Source organism: Lepeophtheirus salmonis, chromosome 14 (assembly GCF_016086655.4).
Source record: "Lepeophtheirus salmonis chromosome 14, UVic_Lsal_1.4, whole genome shotgun sequence".
Lineage (NCBI taxonomy): Eukaryota > Metazoa > Arthropoda > Copepoda > Siphonostomatoida > Caligidae > Lepeophtheirus > Lepeophtheirus salmonis.
In genome coordinates, this window is record NC_052144.2 from 29,565,474 (window position 1) to 29,591,699 (window position 26,226).

At 30.1% G+C, this 26,226-nt stretch overlaps 1 protein-coding gene across 1 annotated transcript in view; it reads left to right on the forward strand.

Annotated features, from left to right (window-relative positions):
- LOC121129436 (neo-calmodulin) overlaps nt 1-26,226 on the forward strand; it is a 105,011-nt gene that overhangs the window by 49,348 nt on the left and 29,437 nt on the right. Inside the window, exon 2 of the mRNA XM_040725163.2 lies at nt 14,301-14,506. Within this exon, the coding sequence (XP_040581097.1) occupies nt 14,301-14,506 (206 nt within the window). The remainder of the gene's footprint in view (nt 1-14,300; nt 14,507-26,226) is intronic.

A 26,226-nucleotide genomic window follows, 5' to 3' on the forward strand; every position in this document is an offset into this window, starting at 1 on the left:
TTTTCTTTTTTTTAACAGGAAACAGAAAAATATGAATCCAATTCTGTTTTACTTTCATAGGAGACCGGCGATCCTATGCACTTAAAACGATTTTATTATAATCATGTTTAAAGTACATGGAGTTTTAGACTGTAATAATCTGACAACGGTATTTTTACAAGATTAATCGGACAATGGTTTTTTTAAGTGTGGAGTAATCTGACAATGTCGGTTATGAGTAAAATAATTAATGTAAGTTGTAATTTGTAACTTTTTAAATTTATAAAATAAACCTTAAACTTTACGAAAATATATACAAAACAGCTGAAACAGAATAAACAAGTTTAATAATAGAAGAAAACATTTTATGCAGAGGACCACATTACATTTTGAACGTTCTTTTCAAATTGTTTTTTTTATTGTCCCTTACACCTTCTCCGACTACTTTCTTGAACAAGATGGCCAACATTGTCAAATCTAAAATCATTTTCTCCTGGTATAGATGTAGATTTTCTCCCATATCTTTTTGCATTACATTGGTATCTTCTTAAGTAACTCATTGCAACAGATATACGAAATTCTAATTGGCCTTCTTTTGATCCTTTTTTCCTTCCTATTATCCGTGAATTTTGATTGGAGGCATCTATCATCCAAGTGAACAAACTCCACCAACATTTCTTTCCTTTAACTCCAATTCTATAACAATTAATATTTTGATCCATTCTATCTGTTCCACCCATTGACTTGTTATACTCTTTGATTCCTGATAGCACGTCAATTTCGATAAATTTCTTTGCTTTTTCACCATCTCTTCACTTAACCGGTAGGATGCTGGCCAAAAACCGTTGAAGCAACAGTTATCTTTCATACGACTAATTTTCACTTTCAAATCTTTCGATAATCCTGCAGCACATTCCGAATATCCCCTTTCTTCATTTATAAATAATTTGGGAAAGGATATTGGGCATTTTTTGTCATTCTGTTTGATCTAATGGTGCCCGTTCCTTCATATCCTCGTTTCTTAAGCTCTTCTAATAAAGGAATTGTTGTAAAAAGATTATCGGGGAAGAGATGATAAGGTAGTGATTTTTTATCATCTGTATAGTTATTCAAAAGTTGAAGAACGGTTGCAGCACATTTTCCTAATTGATTTTCAAGATCTTCATCTTCAGTGTGTGATTGTCCTTGGTAAGGATCAAATGCAATTAAATATCAGAGAACTTTGTTTCGGCACCAAATTTTGTACCCAAAATGAATGGGTTTGTTGCGTATAGACTGCTTGCAGCAATGTTTTCCGAAATATTTTACCATAGCCTCATCATTAGATATTATTTTTTCAAGAATGAATTGTTCGAGGAATTTTTCTTGAAAATGCTTGATAAGAGGCCACAATTTATGGTATTTATCTTTCTTATTTGAATTTTCAGGAGAATTGAAATGCATGCTTCTCATTATTTCTTCAAATTTGTCCCTACATATAGTGTTGCTTATGGTTTCATTTTGAACGTCAGGGTCTTTGGATCAATCAGGCATTTTACGAGGTAAATCAATATATCCACACACAATTAAAATTCCAATATAAACTTTCAATTCTTCTTTTGATGCTTTAACATCATTCCGATTTCTAAAAAGACAATATTTGCTCATTTCTTTGAATATCCATTCCAGAATAGCTTTATCAAAAAAACTTTAAGAAGGTCAGTATTTGAAAAGTGACTATATCTAGCATAATCTCCTTGTAAAAATTATTTTGGTAAAATTTCATCATCATTCTTGGCCGTAACTTGACTTAATTTACTAATTTTCTTTCTTTTCCTTAGTGGTAAATCATTTTCGATGTGATAATCTTTATATTTTCTTTTCCGTGAGCGATATTCGCCTGATGCAAGAAGTTGATTTCGAGATAGACTTGAGGGACCCAACTCCGTTCCTTCTTCCTCGTTTCCTGAATCCTCATGTGAAATATTGTCTTGATCAGGTGGTTCAATAAATATATCATACTGACCATCATCATCGTCTTGTAAAATATCAAGAATTTTCGTCACAGTAAGATCTTTTTTCTTACATAAATAAAATGTATATATACTCATATATGCTTAGTGTGTTCATATGACTACGCTAAATTGAAAGTAAAAATTCAAGAAGAATAAATTAATTTTACTCAAGTGTTTAATTACATTAAGAAGTACTAGAGTCTCAAAAATACAGGGTTTTTTTTTTCGTTTGGCTAAAATGTTTTTCAAATTTTCAAATAGAATCAACTACCTTCCACAAGAATCCATAGCCCGTTTTTGTTGTTTGAAGGTGCACCTCAATAAGGGTATGAAAACCAAATCAGTGATTTTTTTTGTCAAGTGTTGTAAACAAAAAGAATGAAGAAATATCCAAATTACATAATCTATACAAGTTTATTCAGAATTATCTTGTTAATACGAATTCAAACATAAAAACGTGTACAGTGATCATATTAACACACTTGGCGTTAATGGGCTAACAAACTTAATTCCATATTGTTGTACTAAGCATCAAAATACAGCAAACTACTTTGAGAACCTTAAATTTTGAAAAGCTTTTAAAATAAGGTTCACCCTAACAGTATACATATTATCTAATTTTGAGCAAAACAACTTTGTGTTAATATTTAGAGCTTATGATTATGTTAAATATAACATAAAATGATTTATTAATCCATTTAACACATTAGTCCCATTTACAATATTAGTATTATTACTATCTATTAAAAGTTTTTGAGACAAGAGTAAATATGACAATGGTGGATATGAGATTGAATTAATATGATATTTGTATGTTTATAAAAACAATGTCTGTGATTTTATCAATTTATTTAGTTGTTCCTTTCCATTATGAAACAAAATAATAATTTTTTTATGATAAAATATGTATTAATCCTCTGTTACTTCTCTTTAAATCCTAAGGCCAATACTTAACCATGAAATTGATATTTTAGCGATATTTAACATTATTTGCCCTTAATAATTGTTACATATGGTGATATACGTATTGATAATTTTTTTTTACCTTTATATTTTATACATGTATAGTGTCTTTACATAATCTTAAGGACTATTTAGGGAATAAAATATGGGTACACTCTATAAGTTGGCCCGTTTGATCTTTCTTCCTCGAAATTGGAGACAACGACTGGAGAAAGATGAAATTCAATTATCGAAACTTTTTAATAGTAAGGCCAAGTTAAGCAAAGTTACATGACACTAAAAAAACTCAACTTTTTCTATATATTTAGACAATTAGTATTTTGGAGGATCATGAAAGAGGGAGGAGAGAGACTCAGATTCTATCCGTTGACTAAGGGATGAGGCCATGATACAAGAATAAGTCATAGTGTCTTGTATAATGAGATGTGATCATATCTGGCCATATCCACAAGTCCACATCTAGTCCCTCACTTCTTATTCCAAGATATTCTATTTAAACATTTTTTTTTCTTCAAATAAACCAAGTAGAATTTAATAATACATAATTTTGCTGAGTCAACATAAAAACTATTTTTTTTAAATCAAGAAAAAATTAAATAACCAATATATTTTTTTTTATTATCTATATAAATATATAAACTAGGTGGGTGTCCTTTATGGCTGCCTACACAATTGGACCTAAAAGGTTGAAATTTTTTTATGGGTACCTCTTTTAAACTTGGTTAGACTAAACGGAGCAGGGGGGGGGGAAGTCTTCTATGGGGGATTATTCTATATCCAAAGCATAATAATTCTGTTTTTGGAGCACAAGGAGACTAGATAAATAAAAAAACAACAATAAAAATTAAAATGTTCTGTAAATTTATTCAAATTCAAAAAGTTATAAGGAAAATAAGAAATTGGTAAGAATTGCACTATAGAGTTTGAATTGTCAATGGAAGATTGTATTCTTAGATAAAATAAAGTTCAAATAAATTTCTCTGGAAATTTGCTTCTATATAAATTTAACATACATAAATTGATGTTGAAAGGAAATATTTGTCATTTTTTTTAATTTTTAAGAAGAAATGCCAAAAAACGATGCATTTTTACAAAAAGTTGAACAAATCAAAACTAAAATTTATAATTTTCAAATTTCAGAACACTTAATCACATCATTTTTGCAATATTTGCAAAAATCAGCAAGTTATCAATGGAAAATTTCTCGAAAATATTATTTTCCATAACTTTTTTTGTTCTTAGAAGTATAAAAAAATCTTTGAAGATGTGTGTTTCTCTATTTCATGCCAATAAATACTTATAACTACTTTTTTGCAAAAATTTTGTTAAATAATTTTCTGAATAACTTTTCCATTTTTTTCTCTTTTTTTTCATCTAAAGTCGATTTTGCATTTTAAGAAGAAAGGCCACAAAACGATGCATTTTGTACGTTAAAACCAAAATTTTGAATTTTCATAATATTTTATTACATAGTTTTTGTTATTTTTACAAAACAGTTATTGATGCTTATTTTTAGATAACATTATTCAACAGGTTCCTTTTGTTTCGAGAAGTATAAATAAATCTTTGAAGGTTTGTGTTTCTCTATTCAATGCAAATAAATACGTATTACTAGTTGTTTTTTTTACAAAATTAGTACTAAGTAATTTTTGCAATTTTCTTTGCGAAAATCGATTTGACAATTTTTTATCAAAAATAAAAGACGTAATTCTCATATAGATTTTTTGTTTCATGCATACGTTGGTATGTTATTTGAAGTTTATTAAATAATTTTGTTAATTAATAATAATACTTATTTTTTACATCTTTAAACATTAAGAAGAAATATTATTGACCATTGTCAATGTGATTTTCCAGTCCGTCCTTGGCCTGATCAACACCGGATAAACCTTTGCTGGTATAAATATGAAATTTTCAATTCTGTAATAGAAAAAGAAAATAACTTGCTGGCAGTCTTATACAATGTACCCCCTGGAAATATAAATGTGTTATTTTTATTACAAACATAAGGTATAGGTAGAATGTATATAATATTATTTTTCTTTGTATTATAGAATCACCAATTATCATTTTTCCAATCAAACAAGACTAACAAATAATAATAAAATGATTTGGCAAATTTAAAATCATTTTTGCAGCAGGGGCCTCCATTTCTCCTGGAAATAAATCAAGTATTTATGAAAATATTTCCGTAATTTTTATTTCCCCAAAATTGCCTGAAATTTATAAATGTTATATTGTACGCATATTTGAAGAGTTATGAATAGTCTCCAAAATAGAGATAGGACGGGTATTGAACCCAGATCTAAAGTACTCGGGTACAGTATAAGTTAACTTGTATTATTCAAAAAGATCTGAGCCCAGATCTAAAGTCGGTCGGGTGCAGTATTTATTGTCCAAAAGATCTGAGACAATTTCGGTGTTGTTTATTTGAAATTTACAGATCTTAAAATTTTTATGGGTATTGTTCAATAATTAATCTTATTTAAAAGAAAAAGGATACTATTTATATCGATCGTAGTATTCCTATTTAACTTGATTATTACTCTATATAAAAAAATTTATTTTTTGTTTTTCCTAAGTTATTATAACAATAATTACTAGGTCTTATGTTCTAATAGTAATGACATTGAGTTTTGCATTATTTTGCCATTTGCAAAAATGTAACATTAATCCTGATTCTATTTTATTTAGCTCTGAAATTGTATAAAAATCCCCATAAAATTCAAGCCAAGTATCCGGTTATTTTTAGTTTTGGATCTGGATTCCACAGTTTGGGTACTCAAATATTTGTGTATATAAAATGATAGTAACTGACCTGAATCCGTTCAATGTTTACTCCAAAACAATTGGACTTAAAATAGGGGGAATAAATTCTGCTTCATCTACTATGCTGTCTTTTAAGTGCCAAAAATATACATATACTTTTGTTCAATTTTTGCATATTTGTTACTATTTAGCTTATTCAAAAATGTTTTTTTTAGATCTAGGATTAGGTCCTAGAAAATAAAAATAAAATTTTTAACTTTAAAAATAAGTTCACTTGGAGTTTATATAAATATATTGGCTTTATAAAAAGGAATTCATGGCAAAATAGAGCAATTAAATGGATTATATCATAAACTAAAAATTGTCCACCCTATATGGGCAAACAACGAATACCACTGTTGTTTTCCTCTTAAGTACCAGTTTATATGACTAACTTTTTTATGCAACAACCCAAGAGTCTTGAATAAAGTTGCATAACAACTAATTTTTCAAGAAAAATTATTTGGGTTGAAGCAAACAATTGAAAGTAGTGGCCTATTTCAAGCACATTAACAAAAATTATGAAATAATAAAAGAAAATAATTTAATTATTTTTTTTTAATTAAAATTGAAAGGTCTTTATAACTAAACGTGATATTTAAAAAACTAACTGCATAAAAGTAATTAGTTAATCAAAGCATCATTATTTATTTTCATGACTTGTAAAACTCATTAACAATTTATTTATATAATAAATGCGAATGTCTGTGGGTGTGTGGTTGGGACAAAGTAATGAATGGATTTTGCTCAAATGTTCTGTTATCATTAATATTTAATGTTTGAGGAGTGAACTTCCTTTTAAGTTACATACAATACATATATGGTGGATATAAACGAAACCGAATTGCACATATGGAGAGCTTATAAAAAATGGAGAGTAACTCGGAGGATTGGTTATGGAATCCTAATTGTAAGCCTTTGTTTAACTTAGACTATTGAGGATCAACATTGGAGTAATTCTTATTCATGACCTCGCTTATTTCCATCTCCCCATTGTTACAGCTGCTTGTAGCTGATTTAATGAAACGTCACGACAGTGAAGCTGTTTTGTTCCAAAACATGTTTAGTTAATTGTGAGTGTTGCATTGTTGAATTACCAATTTGTTTTTTAACATGGCCAAAATGATCCCAATTAGCATCACTGGGCATATGTATGATGACTAGGATTGTAACTTTTGAACACACCTGCAACTGGTATATGGTTCTTCTGATTCATTTTATGATTTACTATTGTTCAATAGTAAGACTGATTAAATTTATAAAACAAAGTGGTGAAAAAAAACTTAGATACCTTGTCAAGTTAACATCCTTTTCTCACGAAAGATGTCGCTTTTTATTGTACCTTAGATGACGTCAATATATCATTTACGGTAATAACATATGCATTTATTTCTTCCCTTCGCAGAATTCATCTCAATATGCCAGTTTAAAAATGTGAACTCACAGAGTTAGCGTAAATACTTATAAAGTAATATTTAAGTGGAAAAAAGTTATTGCGTTGATAATCACGTGCTCTTTGTTTCGCCACTTGGTGTATAACTTTGCAACTGAAATTCCTACTAATTGATACTTTTTCTTTCTTCCCTCAAACTCAACAAAAAACTTCACTATTGACTATGAGACTACTTTCAATTTATTTTTTAATGAGGTACATATATAAGTAAACTATCTTCATTATCCTATGTTCACAATAAGAGGCAGTTTAATAAATATGAGATTAAATTGAATATTATGTAATATGAGTTTACACTTCTTTGTTTCTTACAAAGGTATTTAAACATCATTTGCTATTTAAAGCGTATTAATTATTTTTGTAATAGCAAAGAATGACATTTTTTTTTCAAAAAAGCACGCAACACATTTTGTTGTAAGTTGATTATTATAAAATATCCTTCTAATTGTATGATTAAATTTCAAGTAGTGTTATATATCAACTCGAATTCATAAACTAAAACAAGAAAAAATATATATAAAAAGAATTGAGCCTTTTACACCTACTTCAATATTTTCAAAATAAAACATCTAAACATTTAGTGTGTCTGGTGTTGTTCGATACAAGGATAAAACAGTAATGAAGAGTGGGGACCCAAAACTTGCAGTATCATGACTATGAAAACCTGATTTTAATTTAATTTGTGATATATTTAAATGCTATATTTTTTATTCAAAAATGTTTTGTTTAACATGTAATGACAACTTTGACACGCACGCGAACATATTGGCAGCCCTTGACGATGTGGCCTTGTTTATGGGGTACCATGGAGTTTTGATGGGAGCTCAGAGGGAATCCAAATTTGGATGAGGTGTATGCCAGACATTTTTCTCCAAGACGACTTAATTTGCAAAGTCTGGATGGGAAGGGCTAGAGGTAGGCCAGACATCAGCCAAATTGTTTCTACACAATAATAGACCTTAGCCCTCACCCCGATTTATAACCCAAAAATATTTTCATGTATTGCCGGTCCCAAAAAGGATGAAACCCACCACTGTCAGATAAGTTACCTTCAAAGGCCACATCCAACACTTTCTGGCGGCACCCCAACACAGCTCAAACATTTTGGGTCTAAATAAGAGGTTGTGAGGGGCTCGAAGTGGTTGCTTAAATATTGGTGTTGGGTTTCTTCCCAATTTTGGGATCCTGCCTGTACTCAAAAACAACCCTATCATTTTGGGTCTAAATAAGAGGTCGTGAGGGGCTCTAAGTGGTTGCTTAAAGAATGGTGGTGGGTTTAATCTCATTTTGGGACACGACAGTACCCAAAAACAGCTTAACAGCTTATAAGTTATAAAGGATATTTGGAGGAGCCTCTTATTTTATATTGTAAGGTCGATATTCCGTTAGTTGACTTTTTATCCGCTATACGTTTAGTCTATTCGACGTTTTGACGGTCAATGTTTTGTCCATGCAGCTTATTTTACATCCATGTTTAATAAACGTAATTTATTCCTTACTGGTAAAATTTTTGATGATCATAGTTATTGATGTAAATCCTGTGATTTTTTAAGCTGGCCCATTTTCTTAGAATTGTACATCTCAAGGATTAATTTTCTTTTCCTTAGCAGTTGTCATTATTATTTAATTCCCGAGTAGGGAACATCCTTTCCCTATTAGATACAATTATATTCAAAACCTGATTGAATATTCATGTGTTCTATTAAATGGTGGAGTGTAACTTTGAAGACTTCATGCAGAGTTATAATTGTAAGTCCTTGTTGACTTAGATTATAATTGGCAGTTGACATTGGAGTAATTCTTACCAATTTCTTTGTTTATTTCCTTCTCCCTCGCCTCTTGTCACAGCTTATCATAGCTGATCTCCTCCAAAACATTCCTCAAATTGTTAGGTTACCATGTTGTTTTTAGGTTTACTTTTCTTTATCAAGCCTATTCTAATTCATCATTACTAATCACAGTAGTCAAGTGTGTTTTAGAGAAGAAGAGAGAAGAACAGACTACAGGTTGACAGATGCTCGACTTTTTGTTAGACAATTACAAGTTTGGATTAAATAATAATAATAAAAAGGAATATAAACTATTTATAATTATGATGTACATTTCTCGAAACAAAATTTGTTTTAGCACGTCATCTTAAAGTGTTGATAATAATCAGGCTTGTTAATCGGAGTTTTTTCTGATCGGCGATGAATTGCAATATGTCAATATTATTCGCTGAGCGAAGTATTGCAATGGGTTCTAATTTTATATCGCTATATCGCAACAGAAATAGAAAAAAAAATTGTATCCATTTGTACAAAATAAATATCATGTAATAGTGTTGTTGTTCTCGAGACTGGTCTTTGTCTTGTGACTCTAGTCTGCTTTTCAATAGTTTCAGCCTCGTCTTGGTCTCGACATATCAAAGTCTTGCTATTGATTATAATAAACTCGGTCTTTGTCTTCGTCTCGAACAAAAAATACAGCTCTTGGTCTCGGTCTTGATTTTGTTTTCAATTATTATATATGTTTTGGGAACTGATTTCGGCCGATATTTACAAAGATAATTTTTGGGCACTCAAAATACTGAAGAGTAACGTCTTTACCAAATGTCCTAAAAGATTGATACGACCAAGTAGGAAGTAGAAATATACTTGGCTGATGACTTTGAAGGTCTGGAAATGATCTTGGCCTCAAAAAGGTATTTCAAAGATACAATGTCGTCCTTCTCAAAAGTACCTACAGCTAGTATTTGTTTTCCGAGGCCAAACCGATCCTGAGGAGGACTAGACAGAGGTTGAGAGACAAGCACGTCGAGAAACAGCTTCTGTTAATGTTAAATAAAATGCTAGAGGAGAAATAATTTATGAAGATATTTTATTATTCGCCGGCAGACTATATTTTAGTTTTTTCTATTTATATTTTACTTTTTATTATAGTAAAATGTTATAATTAAGTATAAATATATATAAATAGTTCATTTAAGTTAAAAAGGTATAAATATATAGGTTTAATGATAGGTTTAAAGAAATTGTATATTAAAATATGATCACAATTTAACTGATCAGATTGCTGTTCACAAATGTCCCTGATCGTTATATCGCAGTGAATTTCTGATCACCATTTTTTCCCTGATCGCTTACATGCCTGCTAATGATATGCATTTTATTACTTTATGGGTAGTAATAATATTAAAAAAGGAAGGCAAAAAGTTGAATAATTATAGAGGAATATCAGATCTATCCATTGAATTAGTTAATTTATTGCATCTCCATTCAAATAAGATTATATATTGATGTTAAAATATTTTTTTTAAATACATATTAGGATTTGAAATATAATTTATCAAGACATGAGTGATATATTTTTGATTGACAGTAGCGATTTAAGTCATGTTATTTATTTTTCCCATCTTGGAAACCAAATACAAAGATTTAATTAATCATTTTTCATTATGATAAACTTTGATTGTTGAGGCTCCCAAAAAGGACAACAATTACAATGTTGACGTAACATTAAAACACTCTATAAGAGATATTCAAAGGATTGAGGAATTTGGCAGTATCCTGTAATTATTGTTACATCCATAATTTAGGAACTATGGTTCGTTAAATATGGTAGAAAAGTCAAAATGTCGACAGACAAAACGTTGACCAACAGGAAATTGACCGACAAAATGTCAAATGGATAAAATATTGAATAGACAAAAAGTCGACCTTACAATAAGTCGACGGCAGAAAATTGACCGCAAAATATTATATTTCAAAATAGTAAAAACAGTTTTTACAACATTTCACTCCAGACGTTTCCAGCCCGAGATATTTACCCCACTACCCCTACATAAACGAATATTAAGGAACCCTCACAAACCTCCATTTATATTTCCAAATTTGAGGTACCGCCAGGCCCAAAAATGAGATGAACCCCACTGATGTTTATTAAACTACTTTAAAGGACACCTTCCAACACCCCAATTTATTTCACGAAAGTTATTAGTTTTAATGTTAATAAATATTTAATATTTAGTTTTTTGATTATTATTTCCTTATACTTATAAAATAAACACTACTTGCATTAACTACAGTAATAGCCCCTCAACTGTTTCACATACCACCCATTGCAAAAACACGATACAACACAAATTAAGGGACACCTTTGGGGGTAAATGTAAGTAGTGAAGGTGGGTTTCATTCCACTTTGGGGCTAGACAGCAACCTAAAAAAGCCCTAACATTTGTGGGTGTAAATTAGAGGCGGTGAAAGGCTCTTAGTGGTTGCTTAAATAGTGGTGGTGGTTTTCATTCCATTTTTGGGCCAGGTTGTACTCAACAACATCCCAACATTTAAGAGTAAATAGGGGTTATGAGGGGTCCTTACTGGTAGTAAAAATAGGAGTGTGGTTGTAGGTAAATGTTTCAAGCGAGAAATGTCTGAATAGGAAATTCAACACCACATAAAGGAGCCCCTTTTTTTTTATTATCTACGGTTAACGTTCTCTATGTCGACATTATGTATATAGGCAGTATTATATCCATTTTGTCCATGAACTATAAAATTAGTTGTTTATTTAATTTTTCTCCTACACCTCTCATTGAAAAGTAATTGAAAGTGATAAAAAAAATTTCGAAAATCACGGGGTATTAAAGTATTAATAAAAACTTGAAATAATTATAATCATAATGAAATCAAAATATTTTATTTATTTTTACTTATTTTATTGCCGTCTGAGAAAAGAAATTTATGTTGTTGCACTCTTAATAAGAACATTAACGATTCAAACTTCACAATTAAAAAAAAGTAGGAGGTCCGATCTTATTGTAAATGATCAGAAAATAAAATATACTTTGAAGCAAAAATCTGGAGACTTAAACTTTGAATTAACTATCATAATTAGTGAGGAAGATTGAGTGTTTAAATATCAAATCCAATTCAAAATAATGAGTCCACTTGAAATGGATTTTCAATTTAAAAATTGAGTAGAGTAAAAAAATGAACGACTCATTTTGAGTTGGATCAGTAATTTTACAAAATTATGTTGAATAAATTCCTTAAAAGGAAATATTTTTTTTAGACCAACTGAAGGTGATTTTTTTTTTTTTTTAACTAGAAGAATAGTAGTTAAATGAAAGAGATAATTGAATTAAACCATTCGTGTAATGAATGTTTTAAGGAATTAAAAGATTTTTTTATTAATTATTATTCTGATAATTTAAAACATAAAGATTGATCCACAAATATGTGGTATATCTTTTTCTTTTCTTAAGACACGATTATTTTCTTTCCAATTTCTTCCTATATTTCCTAATTATTCCGCTCTAAAAAACACCCTTATTTTTACCAACAACATAGAAGGAAAATACAAACATTAAGAGAATTCCTCGCCTTACCTATTTAGTGGCCAATGTTCATTATTGGGATCCCGATTTGAAACTTTTTATTTATCCATGTAAGTAATTTAGTTTTGAAAAACAATTTCCTGTCGTTACATTTACCAAGTTGTACTGAACATTCAAATCTGAACACTTTAAATCTTAACATTAAGATAAGATATAATTTATTAATTAACAATAGAATTTTTACAAAATTAATACTATAAATAGATGTGTGTTTTAGCCCTCTTAATCATTAATATACCTGCCCTTAGTAGCAATGATGGATTCCAGGTGGTAATGGAAGGCCTGGAACCCACTGCAGATGTAGTCCTCTTTCCCGACGTCCCAGTATGGGCTAATAGTGGCTTTGATGGCCTCGGTGTTTTGATGAAGGACACTGGATCTTGTAGTGAATGTCGAGGGAGGTTGGCATAGGGGGGATGAAAATGTCAACAATAAATACTACATTTTCTGTGCCTTGGCGATTGAAAATTTAGAGTGCCTGTGGAGCAATTAATTAACAGAGTGGAGAAGAAGGTTAAAAAACAATGGTCTAGACACCAAGAAAAGTTCAAAATAGAAGCATAAATACTGTCTCTCATGAACGTAGCAAGAACTAATGAAAGGACAATACCTCGAGGGATGGAGATGTTGGTCAAAAGGTCAATATCAATGATGGAGAGTTTTGATGATAATGGACTACTGGTTAAATATATATATATATATTACTAGAAGAGCAAAGTGTCTTCCACATGAAAGGAGGGAGAAAAAGAAAATAATGCTATAGTGTGTTGAAATTTGTGTATTAAACTTTTTTTTATTTTAACATAAATTTTAAATAAAGATACTATTTTCTTAGTTGAAATGTTAATTGCTGTTCATTAAATTAATGACATTATGGTTGGATGATTATGTAATACGTATTATTTTAATCTATAATGTTTATTTTAAGCAAATAAATTTAAGCTAAAAAAGAGAGCCAAAACTTATGTAACAACATTATAGCTGACTTTTGAACTGTATCCATGTAGCCCTTCTTTAGCCTTGACCTCAACCTTCTGTAATTTGCAGTTTAGGGGTCTTGGCGAAGTATACCTGACTCACTTCTCATAAAAATTTAGAATAGCGCCGAGCTGCCATCATGACAATATGGTTCTGCATTGTCACGGCCTTTTTTGTTAAGTGCCGCCAATCTGTATGCCAGGATGTAGTAGGGCCTGATATTTCTTGTAATTGAGGACATCTATCATAAAATATAGTTTTTAAATACATCACAAATTGATTTTTAGTTGTCTTTTCCATAAAAATCACTTTTTTTCCTAATTAAGTAACACTATTACAAGTTCTAGGTCCCCACTCAGTATAATAACGGCCTTTCCCAAACATTTTTCAATTTCATGTCTTATACCAGCTCGTTTTTAAGTTTTGGGACGGATCAGAGAGTAAATGTTGGAACTATACACATTTCTAATTTTGAGACAACAGACACAAGAATGTATTTGTCTTAAAGCAATACCCTAAAAGACCCTTTGTGACTATTATTTGAATAAGAAGAGGATGACAAGCAAAATAATGAAATATTAAAATATTTGCAAATCTTTTTATTCCATTATTAATAGCCTGTATAACGTCTTGAAGGCAATTGTCTATGTACATACATTAATTTTTTTATCAATTAAACAATTATGTATCTAAGATATTATGTGATATTTAAAGGTGAAATAATTAAATGTCTTATATTATATTCCAGAATGGAGATGGCTACATCAGTGCCAAAGAATTGGGTGTGCTAATGCGTACTATGGGTCGTAATCCTACAGAGGATGAAATTTTAAATATGATGAATGAAATAGACATAGATCATAATGGAAAATTAGACTTTGCTGAATTCACTATCATGATGCATGAAAGGCTCCGAGGGGACGATATGGAGCAAGAAATCAAACAGGCATTTAGGTAACAATATTGATTGATATTCAATGCATTAGAGAGTACACTTAAAATTTTTGAACGAGAGTGAGACTCTGCTCATTATTTTGAATAACGAGCGCGACTGGGATGGTGCTCTTCATTTTAGACAAAAAATAAAATTGCTTAAATTGTCTCTCATATGTATAAACTTGTATTACTTTTTCTGTTTCTACCTCTTATGAGATAACATCATTTAAATTTGAGAATTAAAGAATAATTTGAAAGATTACAAGGAAAGAAGGTTGAAGTTATGTCTCAAAATAAGATAACATCTTTTTTCTATTCTGTATTTGTGGTTCAAATTAACTATCAAGTTTTAACTGAATAATAGTGCACAAAATCTTGTAATAACATGTGGTCTAAAGCAGTGGCTTCCAAGCATTTAGTGCCAAGGCACATCAAAAGACAAATTAAAATTTCTTAATACACCTATTTTAATAAAATGAATTATTTAGATTATTATAAGTTATTGTAAATAATGTATGGATGTCACAAATCGTGAGGCACACTTAAACTTTCTTCAATGACCCCTATTTGGGTACCACTACCCATTATCACTTAATATTTTCTGATTTTCATATACTAATATAAACTGGGGTGCATTCATTTGAGCAATATTTATTTTAGGGAGAGTCATCTTAGCAACATTCATTTGAGCAAGTATTCATTTGGGCAGGCTTCATTTGAGAAACGTTAATTTCAGCGACATTTTCATGTTATTGTAAATATTATGAAATAGATTACGTCATTATTATACGTCATCTCTCATCACCCACCAGTGTTGTGTTCAAAATCAAATGGGAGAAGTCTCGAAGGAGTAACTGAGGCTCTTATATGATTTCGTCTAAACTCCGTAAGGTTATGTGGAGGGATGAATTTACAAAAGATATTGACTTTGATCGATGGGTCCTCTAGAAGTAGGATCATTAAAAAAGGATGTGTATTCTCTGATCATTTTCTTTCTCCAATATTATAACAGTAAACCTTTGATTTATGAACCATTTTTGACTTGATTAAAAAATATATTACTTGTATTTAGTTTTTTTTAGGAAAAGGCTTCACAAGAGTTGGGACGGATCTTTTTGGGTGCTCTTTCATCACTCTGCTAGCTTCATTGAATGCATAAATATTCATTATTTTTAAAGGAAGAAATAAACTATAGATAGTCTCTATTGAAGGCTCTGTTTTTTTACCAACAAACACTAAATTTTCCTATTTTCTATTTAGTATCAATTAATAAAATACGAATAACCAATTAAATATCCCTCTTGGAAGAGGGAGAAATTCCAAATGTTATGTTGGAACATAATCTCATTCCTACTCCTGAAAAAGTACTGGTAAAAAAACTAAAATGAAATATTAAAAGTATGGGTTTTTCCTCGGTAGAGCCTCCGAGAGCTCTTATAAGGTGTACTCTTCAATATTGGCGATGAAGCTTCCATTATCATTAGGAAAAATTTTAATTTAGCAAAAATCACAAGACAAATAAGGAGAAATAAAAGTGCTCCTCCATTGCCAGCGTCTAGGTGTGAATTTGAAATCCCATCCAACCTTAGATTTTCAAACTCAAGATAATCAATTTTATTATTTGATTCTGAATCGAAAATCGAATAATTATTTATTCAATTAAAGAATGCTTAGAAATAATGAGCAGATACCAACATTGGTTTCTGGATGGAACTTTTAAAGTTAGTCCGATTATATTTTACCAATTATTTACAGTAGACGTACTAGTCATGGCCACAGTAATTTCATGTGTATATGCACTTCTTCCAAACAAAAGCCGTGACACATACAGCAGATTTTGGGATGGATTAATGAAGCACACATACGGAATTACATTTAATCCTATCAGTGTATTAGCTGATTTTGAAATAAATACGATATACGATACAACAAAGGAGGTGTTTCCTTTGACTAAAGTTGTTAGATGTTTTTTTTCATTTGGGCCAATCGTTGTGGACGCAGGTTCAGAAGGCAGGACTACGACAAATTTATATTGAAAATGGGGATATACGAAATAAAATAAAGAGTCTTATTGCATTGGCTTTCCTACCTCCTGATAGAATTATCAATGCTTTTGAGATCCTCACAGAAACCTTTCCTGAGGATCTCAGAGTCTTTGCCGATTATTTTGAAGACAATTACATCGGTCGATATATGGGAAGAACTGGGAGAGAGCCACGATATCCACTAGCTTTATGGAATATACGATCAGAAGAAGGTTTGCCTAGAATAAATAACTCTATAGAATCTTGGCATATGGTTTTCCAGCATTCCATGCAGTGCAAGCACCCTTCACTTTGGAAGTTTCTCCAAACCATCATTAAGGAAAATGGGTTACAAGAAGTTATCTTCCAACAAATTATATCAGGATAAGTTCCGTTGCCAAAAAAAAAAATTATAAAAGAATAAATGAGATACTAAATAATTTAATTCAAAATACTAATAATTGACCAATTCTTGATTTTTTGCATGGATGCACGCTAAATATAGAAATGAATATATAATTTGAAAAAAGAATTTGTCTTGAATTATTTTAATATATAATACCACAAAAGAACTTGGAGGTAAATATCAGGAGTTGTTACCTAGAAATGGGGGGGTCGTTGTGGACGAAAGTAAATCAAAAGATGGAGGTCTAAACACATGAAAGATGTATTATTATTGCCGAGATCCCTCTGCACACTAAAAAGGTAAAAGGGTACGTACAAAATGATAGATAAATAAAATTACTATATTTACAAGTTGCAATTAATATTAATATGCCATGATATACATATATCCAAGTAAAAATACTTAACATCAGCTATTATTGATTAATATTAGACCTTTAACCATTAAATGTTTTTTATTGGACACATGAAACATATCAACCAAACCCCTATTTGATATAATATTCAACCAGATTGTGTCAAACTGAAACACCATGTTGGTAAGTGTGAGTAGATATTTGTATGATATTGATGTTGCATCAGCACACACGCTAAATAGTTAATTAGTCAATGATAAAAAAAAACATTTTAGGGTAAAAGAATTTTTTTATATCAAATTCAGAATAAGTGTGACAATTTATTTTATTCTATAATTCGTAACTTCTATAAATACCAATCCACATTATAGTCAATTAAAGAACATCATCATTTGGAACAATAATTTAACAATCATCCACGAATAATCAAGTTTCAAGAATCAAGACTGTCTATGGTTTATTTCTTCATTTAACAATGATGAATATTTTTGCATTCAATGAAGCTAGCAGAGTGATGAAAGAGCACACAAAACAACCTGTCCCAACTCCCGTGAAGCCTTCTCCTAACAACAACTAAATGCAAGTAATATAGTTTTGAACCAAGCCAAAAATGGCTCATAAATCAAAGGTTCATTATCATAACATTGGACAACGAAAATGATCGGAGGTCCTTTTTTAAGGATCTTATTCCTAGAGGACCCATCGATCGAAGTGTTTGAGAGCCATCCCACTCAATATCTTTTGTAAATTCATCCCTCCACATAAGCTTAAGGAGTTAAGACAAAATCCAATAAGAGCCTCAGTTGCTCCTTCGAGACTTCTCCCATTTGATTTTGAAAAAACTCTGGTGGGTGATGAGAGATGACGTATAATAATGACGTAATCTATTTCATAATATTTACAATAACATGAAAATGTTGCTGAAATTAACATTTCTCAATTCAAGCATGCCCGAATGAATACTTGCTTAAATGAAGCACATATATTCCTTTCTGATTTATACACTGGTGTCATCAACTACTATTGTGAGAGTATTTTCTAAAGGAGTTGAAATATTTTATCTAGCGGGAGCGCACTCAGGATTTCTTCATCAACTAATGTTCTGTTTCTATTGTTTTTTTTACTGAATTGGTAGAGGATATGCTAAACAGTACTACATTGAACAGGCAAAAGAAATCAAAGAAAATAACAAATTGATATAAACATTTCAGTATTTGAAAAATTGATTATTTATTATTTTATCTTGATTACAATTAATAAAAAAATGAATATAACCCCTAATAAATCGAGTAAAATGGAGGACCTTACATAGAAGCTAATGTCTTTTTATTTTCTCTTCAAAAGCTTTATATTCTACCTGAAGTTATACGATATACCCTTTAGTTTAATATACAAAAAATTGCCTATAAAAAATGTCATTTTTGATGGATTTCTGGTCAATTTAGTTTTTCAAATTTATTTAGAAATTTAATATAATAAGCTGGTTAGGTTGTGTAAATATAAATAACAATAATATTCCGGGAAAAATTGAATCGTTTATTAGTTTATAACTATCAATAAATCAATTATTTTGATTATGAAGCATCCATAAACTTATTTATCCTCTTATATCTAAATTCTTAATTTAGATAGTGTAAATTTCTTAATAAATATTAAAACTATAGTCACCAAAAATCAATCAAAATTTACCCCTTTTTAATGTAATTTTTTATTAAACTGAAATATTAGATCTATTCATTAACTTCAGCTGGGATATTAAAGTACTTTAATAAGAAATAAACAAATCTTAACTTTTATGTTAGGTTTAATTTTTTCGATTTTTTGTTAGTTATACACATTTAATATAAATTATATTCAAGATAAAGTAATAAATAAGTCATTTTTTAAATGTTGAAAGGTTTGTATATAATTGTTAGTTAATTTTATTTTTATATAGTTGTCTAATGTTGAAATATGGCAATGAATCGTACTTATACAATAAAAACGTGAATTTAAATTAAAAAAAGGCTTTAAAGGCCAAATGTTTTGAGGTAGAAAGTTTTAATGGTCATATTCGTGTTCTACAGCTTAAATAACAATAATAAGTGTGAGTGTCAGTGTGCGGGGGCTCCATGACCTTTATTTTGTTGCATAGTGTAATTTATGTCTGTTATAACTACTAAATTTATAAAAGATTTATACTAGATCGTACATTGTTGCAGGCAAAATATCTTAAATTCACTCTATTCAGGCTAAATGTTTACAGCATTAAGACTCAAAAATTAGAATCATCTTCGAGGCCATGTAGCCTCAGTTCTAAAAGTATATAAATTTCTACTTCGCACCATTGAAAAGAATTGACAAAACGCTACTATTTGATGTTTGTTTTGTTTTTGTGCGATCAAAAATGTCCGAGCAACAAGCAAAACGGCAGAGGGTGTGCGATCTCATCCACGCACAAGTCGACAAGTGAACACTGTTCTGAACGGGGAAAATGATCCAGTCATGGCTGACTCAAGCATACATCGAGTGAACTTTCAAGACCAAACATCCAGCTTAGGTCATGGTCCTCGGCGTTGTGGCATCTGACGGCACCAAGATTCCTCCATGCTTCTTCCAGGCCAACGAAAAAGTCATCACGGACGTCTAATACAAGTTCCTTAGGTACCATGTCTTGTCATTATTGATGACTACCTTCCCCAGGGACAGCTATGTGTTTACATAAGACGGCGCTCCGACACACACGTCCAAGAAGGTGCAGCATTTCTGCCAGGAGAACATGGCTCCCTTCTGGACCGTAGACTTCTTCCTTTTGCCTATAGCCGACGTGAACCCCCTGAACTTAGTTGTTTGGTGTGTGTCTCGGAGGGCAAGACGAATACAACTTCTCACACGAATGTTGATGCCCTGAAGGCCGTGATCATGGAGGAGTGCTTCTGTTAGTCTCCGTATTGAAGCCATCATTCAGATTGGAAGGGGATATATCAAATAAAAAGTGTAGAAAATTGTTAAATTACCAATTCAAAAAGTTTGTCATGAAAATGGGACAAAATAAAAATATGTAAAAGTGAAAACGGTTTTTAAAATTGTCTAATTTTTGAGTCATCACCCTGTACCCTCGAGCGTGTTGGCCCAAGACAAAAAAAAAGGTGGTAGTCACTTGATTCAGATTCGGACTGTAGGTTCGATGCATCGAACCCCATCCCATCGAAGCTCCCAGAGCTTATGCCGCGTCATTCTTTTTTTATCCAGCTTTCTATAAATGGTTCAAAGAGTTATATGATCAATTTTCAGCTCCTGTACGATGCTACGACTACTAACGTGACATTTTATCTCGATATTTCCATAATTTTATCCACATTTTCGACGGCAGGCCTCCAAGTGCGTGGTACATATTTCTTTTCCATTTCACTTGATTGAAATTGCTTGTACTACTGTTGTGCAATACAAACCGAAAGAGTATTGGCTGTGTATACATCACAAACATTCTTGGTCGCTTCGATGCATTTTTCTCTTTCAGATAGTAAATTTTTCCGAAGTTCTTCTATATAAAATCTCTATACTCGACACACGATAATTCACGATTGAACTCGCCAAACACTAAACTGTTCAAAAAAAAATTAGAGTATACACTCACACCTTCACAACAATATCGTATGATCCGATGTGATCAATAATGATTAAGATATACTTAATAAACTAAAAAAAAGGTCAAAATATGAATTTACTTTTTTCCCCAACTATTACATTTATTTTATTAGACATTTTGAAAATATTTACACAAAAGATAGGCGAGGATCACCAAACTTGAATTTTTTTTTTAGTTGGTGCCAAAATAATATAATGATGACGTCTTCAAGGGCGGTTGCAGTTTTTATTTTTTGGGGGAGTACACCTTTTTGATATTTTTTTTTCTTTTTTTTTTCAAATACCATATTTTGAAGTATCAATTTTTTTTTTTTCATTTTAGAGTTAAAATTATTCAGAAAAACTAAATTAAAAGGAAGAACAATTTTTACTTTTTTTGAACATTAGGAATTTTTTTATTGTCATAATTATACAATTTCCACCAATTTTCCATCATGATCACTCTGCTCCTATTGTTCTGACACTACTACGGAGAATGCTTACTTCAGAGGGAGAAATTAATACGACGACAACTTATTAAGTAATAAACAAAAAAGAAGAAAGATTACACGCACCAACTGTTTTTCCTTTTCTATTTCTAAACTCATTACAAAAATGTCAACTCTGATCTCTCCCATCTCCATACATTTGGATCTGCCTACTTATACATTTATTTTAATTTTTCATAATTATCCTTCAACTCTTATCACACATAATGGTTTATTTGGTATTTATCCCCCCCCCCCAATTCTTTCATATATTTTTCTAATGTGATATTTAGGCAAAAAGTGCATTTGAGTATCGATGAATATATATTTATTTATAAACTTGGAATGTCTGGTATGCGAATATAATATTCAATATATTAGGTAAGAAAAACAAGCATATATAAAAGTGAAAAAAAGGGCAGAAATTCTTCACAGTCAAGTTATACTGATAGTTAAAATAATAAAAAATATAAAAATACGACAACTACAAAGGAATGAAGAACTACTGTATGCTATTAAAGTAGTGTATATTAAGGGTTATCTCCCAGGAAACCGGGAGTTCTCGGGAAATCACAAATTGAATTATTTCATTATGATTCTTTTAACTATTATAATTGTATGTGTTTACATACAAAATCAGGGGCGTCTGCATGGGGTGGGATTGAGGGATAATAGGTCCCTCCCCCCCCCAAAAAAAAAGAATTCTTGCTTTAATTTTTCAAAAAAAAATTCCATAAAAGTTTATTAATTTAAATTTTCAAATTTTTTTCAAAAAAATTAATTCATTTAATTTTTCAAAATATTTTCCAATAAAATTAATTCTTTTAATTTTATAATTTTTTCCCAGAAAATAAATTAATTTTATTTTTTAAATTTTTTTCAAAAAAAAAAGTTTTTGTAAAAAAACTATTTGTTTAAGAAATTTTTGTGAACAACCTTAAATTTTTTGGAATTTTTTTCCTAAAAATTGAATTTTTTGGAACTTTTTTAAATGATCATATGAAGACAATTATAATGCATGGGTTACACTAAGGTTATACCCTTACGCGTGTGCGACTGATTTTTAACTGCCACGACGCTTTTTAATCTTGATGTCACGGTGTATGAGTAGTTGTGTGTTTTGTAAAAATCTCTCTTTCTTACCCAATAGTTGGTATGATACATCAAATTGAAAATTGTAGCAATAGTGATGGCATAGACTATGATTCATTGCGTGTTTTCTAAATATCTGTCTGTCTTACTCAGCAGTCGGTACGATACATCAAATTGAAAATTCTAGCATGGTCAATCACGTGATGGCCCAACCATGTATTTCTATTTTGGGTAATACTAGATAGAAATTTAATCAAAATATAGTTTTAATATATAAAAATTAATATTTAAATATCTTAGTGTGTACTTAGATAGTACTTTAGTCTCCAAAGCACTACCAGGATAAGCTTTAGTAACACACACTAGATGCTATATTCAAAATCCCTGTAGAACGTCATTAATTTGACTACATTTTTATTTCTATGATCAAAAATATGAATAAATTATATTTCAGGATCACTATATTAATGCTCTTTGTATACACGCTTGATACTACATGCAAAAAACCTCCAAGATTTTATTAATATGAATATATAGTTATTTCTTAGGTCATAAAGGACTATTGCTCATCCGCATATACATACAGATTAACTTTGTTCCATTAATATAGACTAACGTTATTCTGTTATTTCCTAGCAACCCGCTCAACGATAAATTCCCGGGAAATGAGAAACCTTTGTACGAGTATGTAGGTATAAAAATATAATATACAATGCAACACAATTCAAAGTTCAATTATGCTCATAAGTGTACACAAGTGTTTTTACTCAATATATAACAAGTATATAAGAACGTTTAATATATGTAGGACTATTATTAGATGCATATATATGTATGTGACGATGTCCTTTCTTGTGGTTTAATATCAATTGGTATCTTTGTAATGGTTTGATTCACAACTACTATTTATTTTTACTATGAAAGATAATTGTTGAGGCTTAAAGTTCATAATGTACATAGAATAATATATTGTTCATTTGTCCGCTTAAAATTATTGATCGTTGTATACTTTCCGTTTTCAGGACGCCATCTTGAGGGCTCAAAGTTGATATTTTTCCATAATTTAACATGGACAATTTTCCAATAGATCTTGATGAAATTCAATCAAATGACTTTATGAATAAAAAAAGTCTAACCATTTACATAGAATCATACTTAACGACAAAGATAAACAGTGATATTTGAATATGACCAAAGAAATATGTACTGAAACCCCCTGTGAAATGTCTTAATTGGTACACTTATTTTTTTTTTTTTTTTTTTGATCGATTAGTGACAAGAAAAGTAGAATGATAACAAACAACTTATTCTTTAGATTGTAATTGTTAATTTTTATCTCAAATATGGAAAAAAGTAAAAATATTATTTTAAAACATTTAAGGTTCAATATATACACATAATAAGACTAGGTATAAAATATATATATTTGTATTGAAGAGTGTGGTTTTGGTCTTATTATTTGTTGGTCCTATTTTGATATTCAATAGCTCACTATTTTTCTTAATATTAATTAAAAACAAAGGGGTTCATTGTTCTAAAATTTGGTTGTTTAGGTCCCCAAAATGACAGACATTAACAATATTGACGTCATGTAAAAACGCTTCTTATTTGTTCAATGGTTGGCGATTTCCATGTTTTATCAAATATAAGGTTTTGCAATGATTGATAAAAGAGGGAAACTGTGAATTAATGAGTACATCATAGTACAAGAATGTCCAACCTTTGAAAATAATAGGCCATATTGTCACTTGAAATATTTTAACAGGCCACAAAACCTATTATTATTTTTTAATGTCCCTTTAATTTTTCTTTCGAATTCAGTATTTACATAAAGTATTATTTTTATCCAGTGAAATTTTCCTTCAATTTACATAAAATTAAAATTAAAATTCATGAAAAATGGCTTTATAATACAAACCAATTTCATACATACTTATTTCAAATTCAGGCCAAATATAAAAAAAAGACTACATATAATTTTTCGAGGTCAAAATTCTTCAAAAAAGGCCAATCTGGCAACTCTGTTCAGGAGCGTCTGTAAGATTATATTTGGGGAAGGGGCTTGTTTCTGTTCATTTTTTAATATTAATTTCCTTGCATGATTTGATCGAATGACCTTTTTTTTTAGAAAAAAAAAATCCTACCTCTAGGATGGGATATACTCCTTCCAGTCTCTCACCCTATGGACACAGCTCCTTTTAGAGTCTCAGGAAACAAGAGATAACGTCAAATAATTTCCAAAGTTTGTACTTATTTTGTGCTTTCTACATGTTTTGAAAGCATTGTGACAATTTTGCTAAAAATATACTACTTGAATTAAGAGTTAGTAGTGAGGAACACTTAAGCATTTAGTGGGGCAAAATGTGACCCTTGGGCTATAGCCTGGACATTCCTTTCCTAGACTTCTTAAATGATTACACACAAGTATTAAATTTTTTTTACTAAAAAAAACTAAATACCAAAAAATATGGAAAGCGCAATTTTTGAATCATAGCATCATATTCGGGAAGGTTGTACAAAAGGCATAAAAGTGGCCTATTTTAAATCAAAAATCGAATTTTATTCAATCAAAAATGGTCTAAGAGACCTCAAACATTACCAAACTCCGGTTCTATAATTGTCATCAGCAGAAAACCTTTTTTTGTCTGGGCAGAAAATAAAACATGAAAACAAAACTCGTTCGTAAACGTTCGATAAATGTGGAAACTGTGGCACCAGAACCAAAGGATACATTGCCCGCTACTTTACATAACTTTTATAGTTATCAACAAAAAAAAATCCTCTTGAAATTGTCAAAAATCCCTCCCCCTGTGGTATCTGGAAGATCACCTACATCGAATTTCTTACAGTAACGAAATTTAATTCCAGTTCAAACAATCACCACATAAAACAAAAATTATCTAGAAGAGAAAAAGTATATATCTTGATATTAGTGATAGGATACTTTATTTGATTTTAAAGCTATGCTACATTCAGAGAGCCACATTCAATGAATATTGCCTTGATTAAAACATGTCCATCATTAGTAAATAACTTTTTCCATAGTGTTATTATTATTTTAGTGGGGATCTGATAAAAATTATATATACTAAAAGAGATATGTATCAAAAATATAAATAAATTAGACTTGAATGCCACAATAATGCTCCTATTCATGGATTATAATCAAATTTGTTTTCTTTTGAAGTAACTGCTCAATAAAGATTAAATACATTGATTGAAATGCGGTCTATGGCATTCGTTGATTTTAACTACATGTACCTAATAATTATTATATTTTACCAAAAAAACCAACTACTATAATATATTATAAGTAGAATGAGACTATGTATAAAAAAATTTTAAATTATAAATACAATCTATAACAATGTAAAAAACATTACTTGTATATGAATATATTGTACAAGTTGTGAATTGTAAAAGGGTCGTCATTGATTAGAAATTTTTCATTTTCAAACATTTTAAATTATAGATTAGAGTGAAAGTATTATAGATTTTGGAGATGTGAGAGGTTTTATCTAGTTCATATAAATAAATTTAATTGATAAAACTTCATATTAAATGGGTTCTAGAAGTGTAATGCTTATAAAAAATTTGAAATCTTCGAGTTATACTGAATGAGGGATGGCATAATTTTGTAGTTTTATTTATTTTTTGGTTTATTAACACAAGCAATGGTTTCGTTAAAGCATTATTTTGAATAAGAAATATATTAAAACATAAACTAATTATGATAATGAATATTACACCTGAATTAATTTAACATT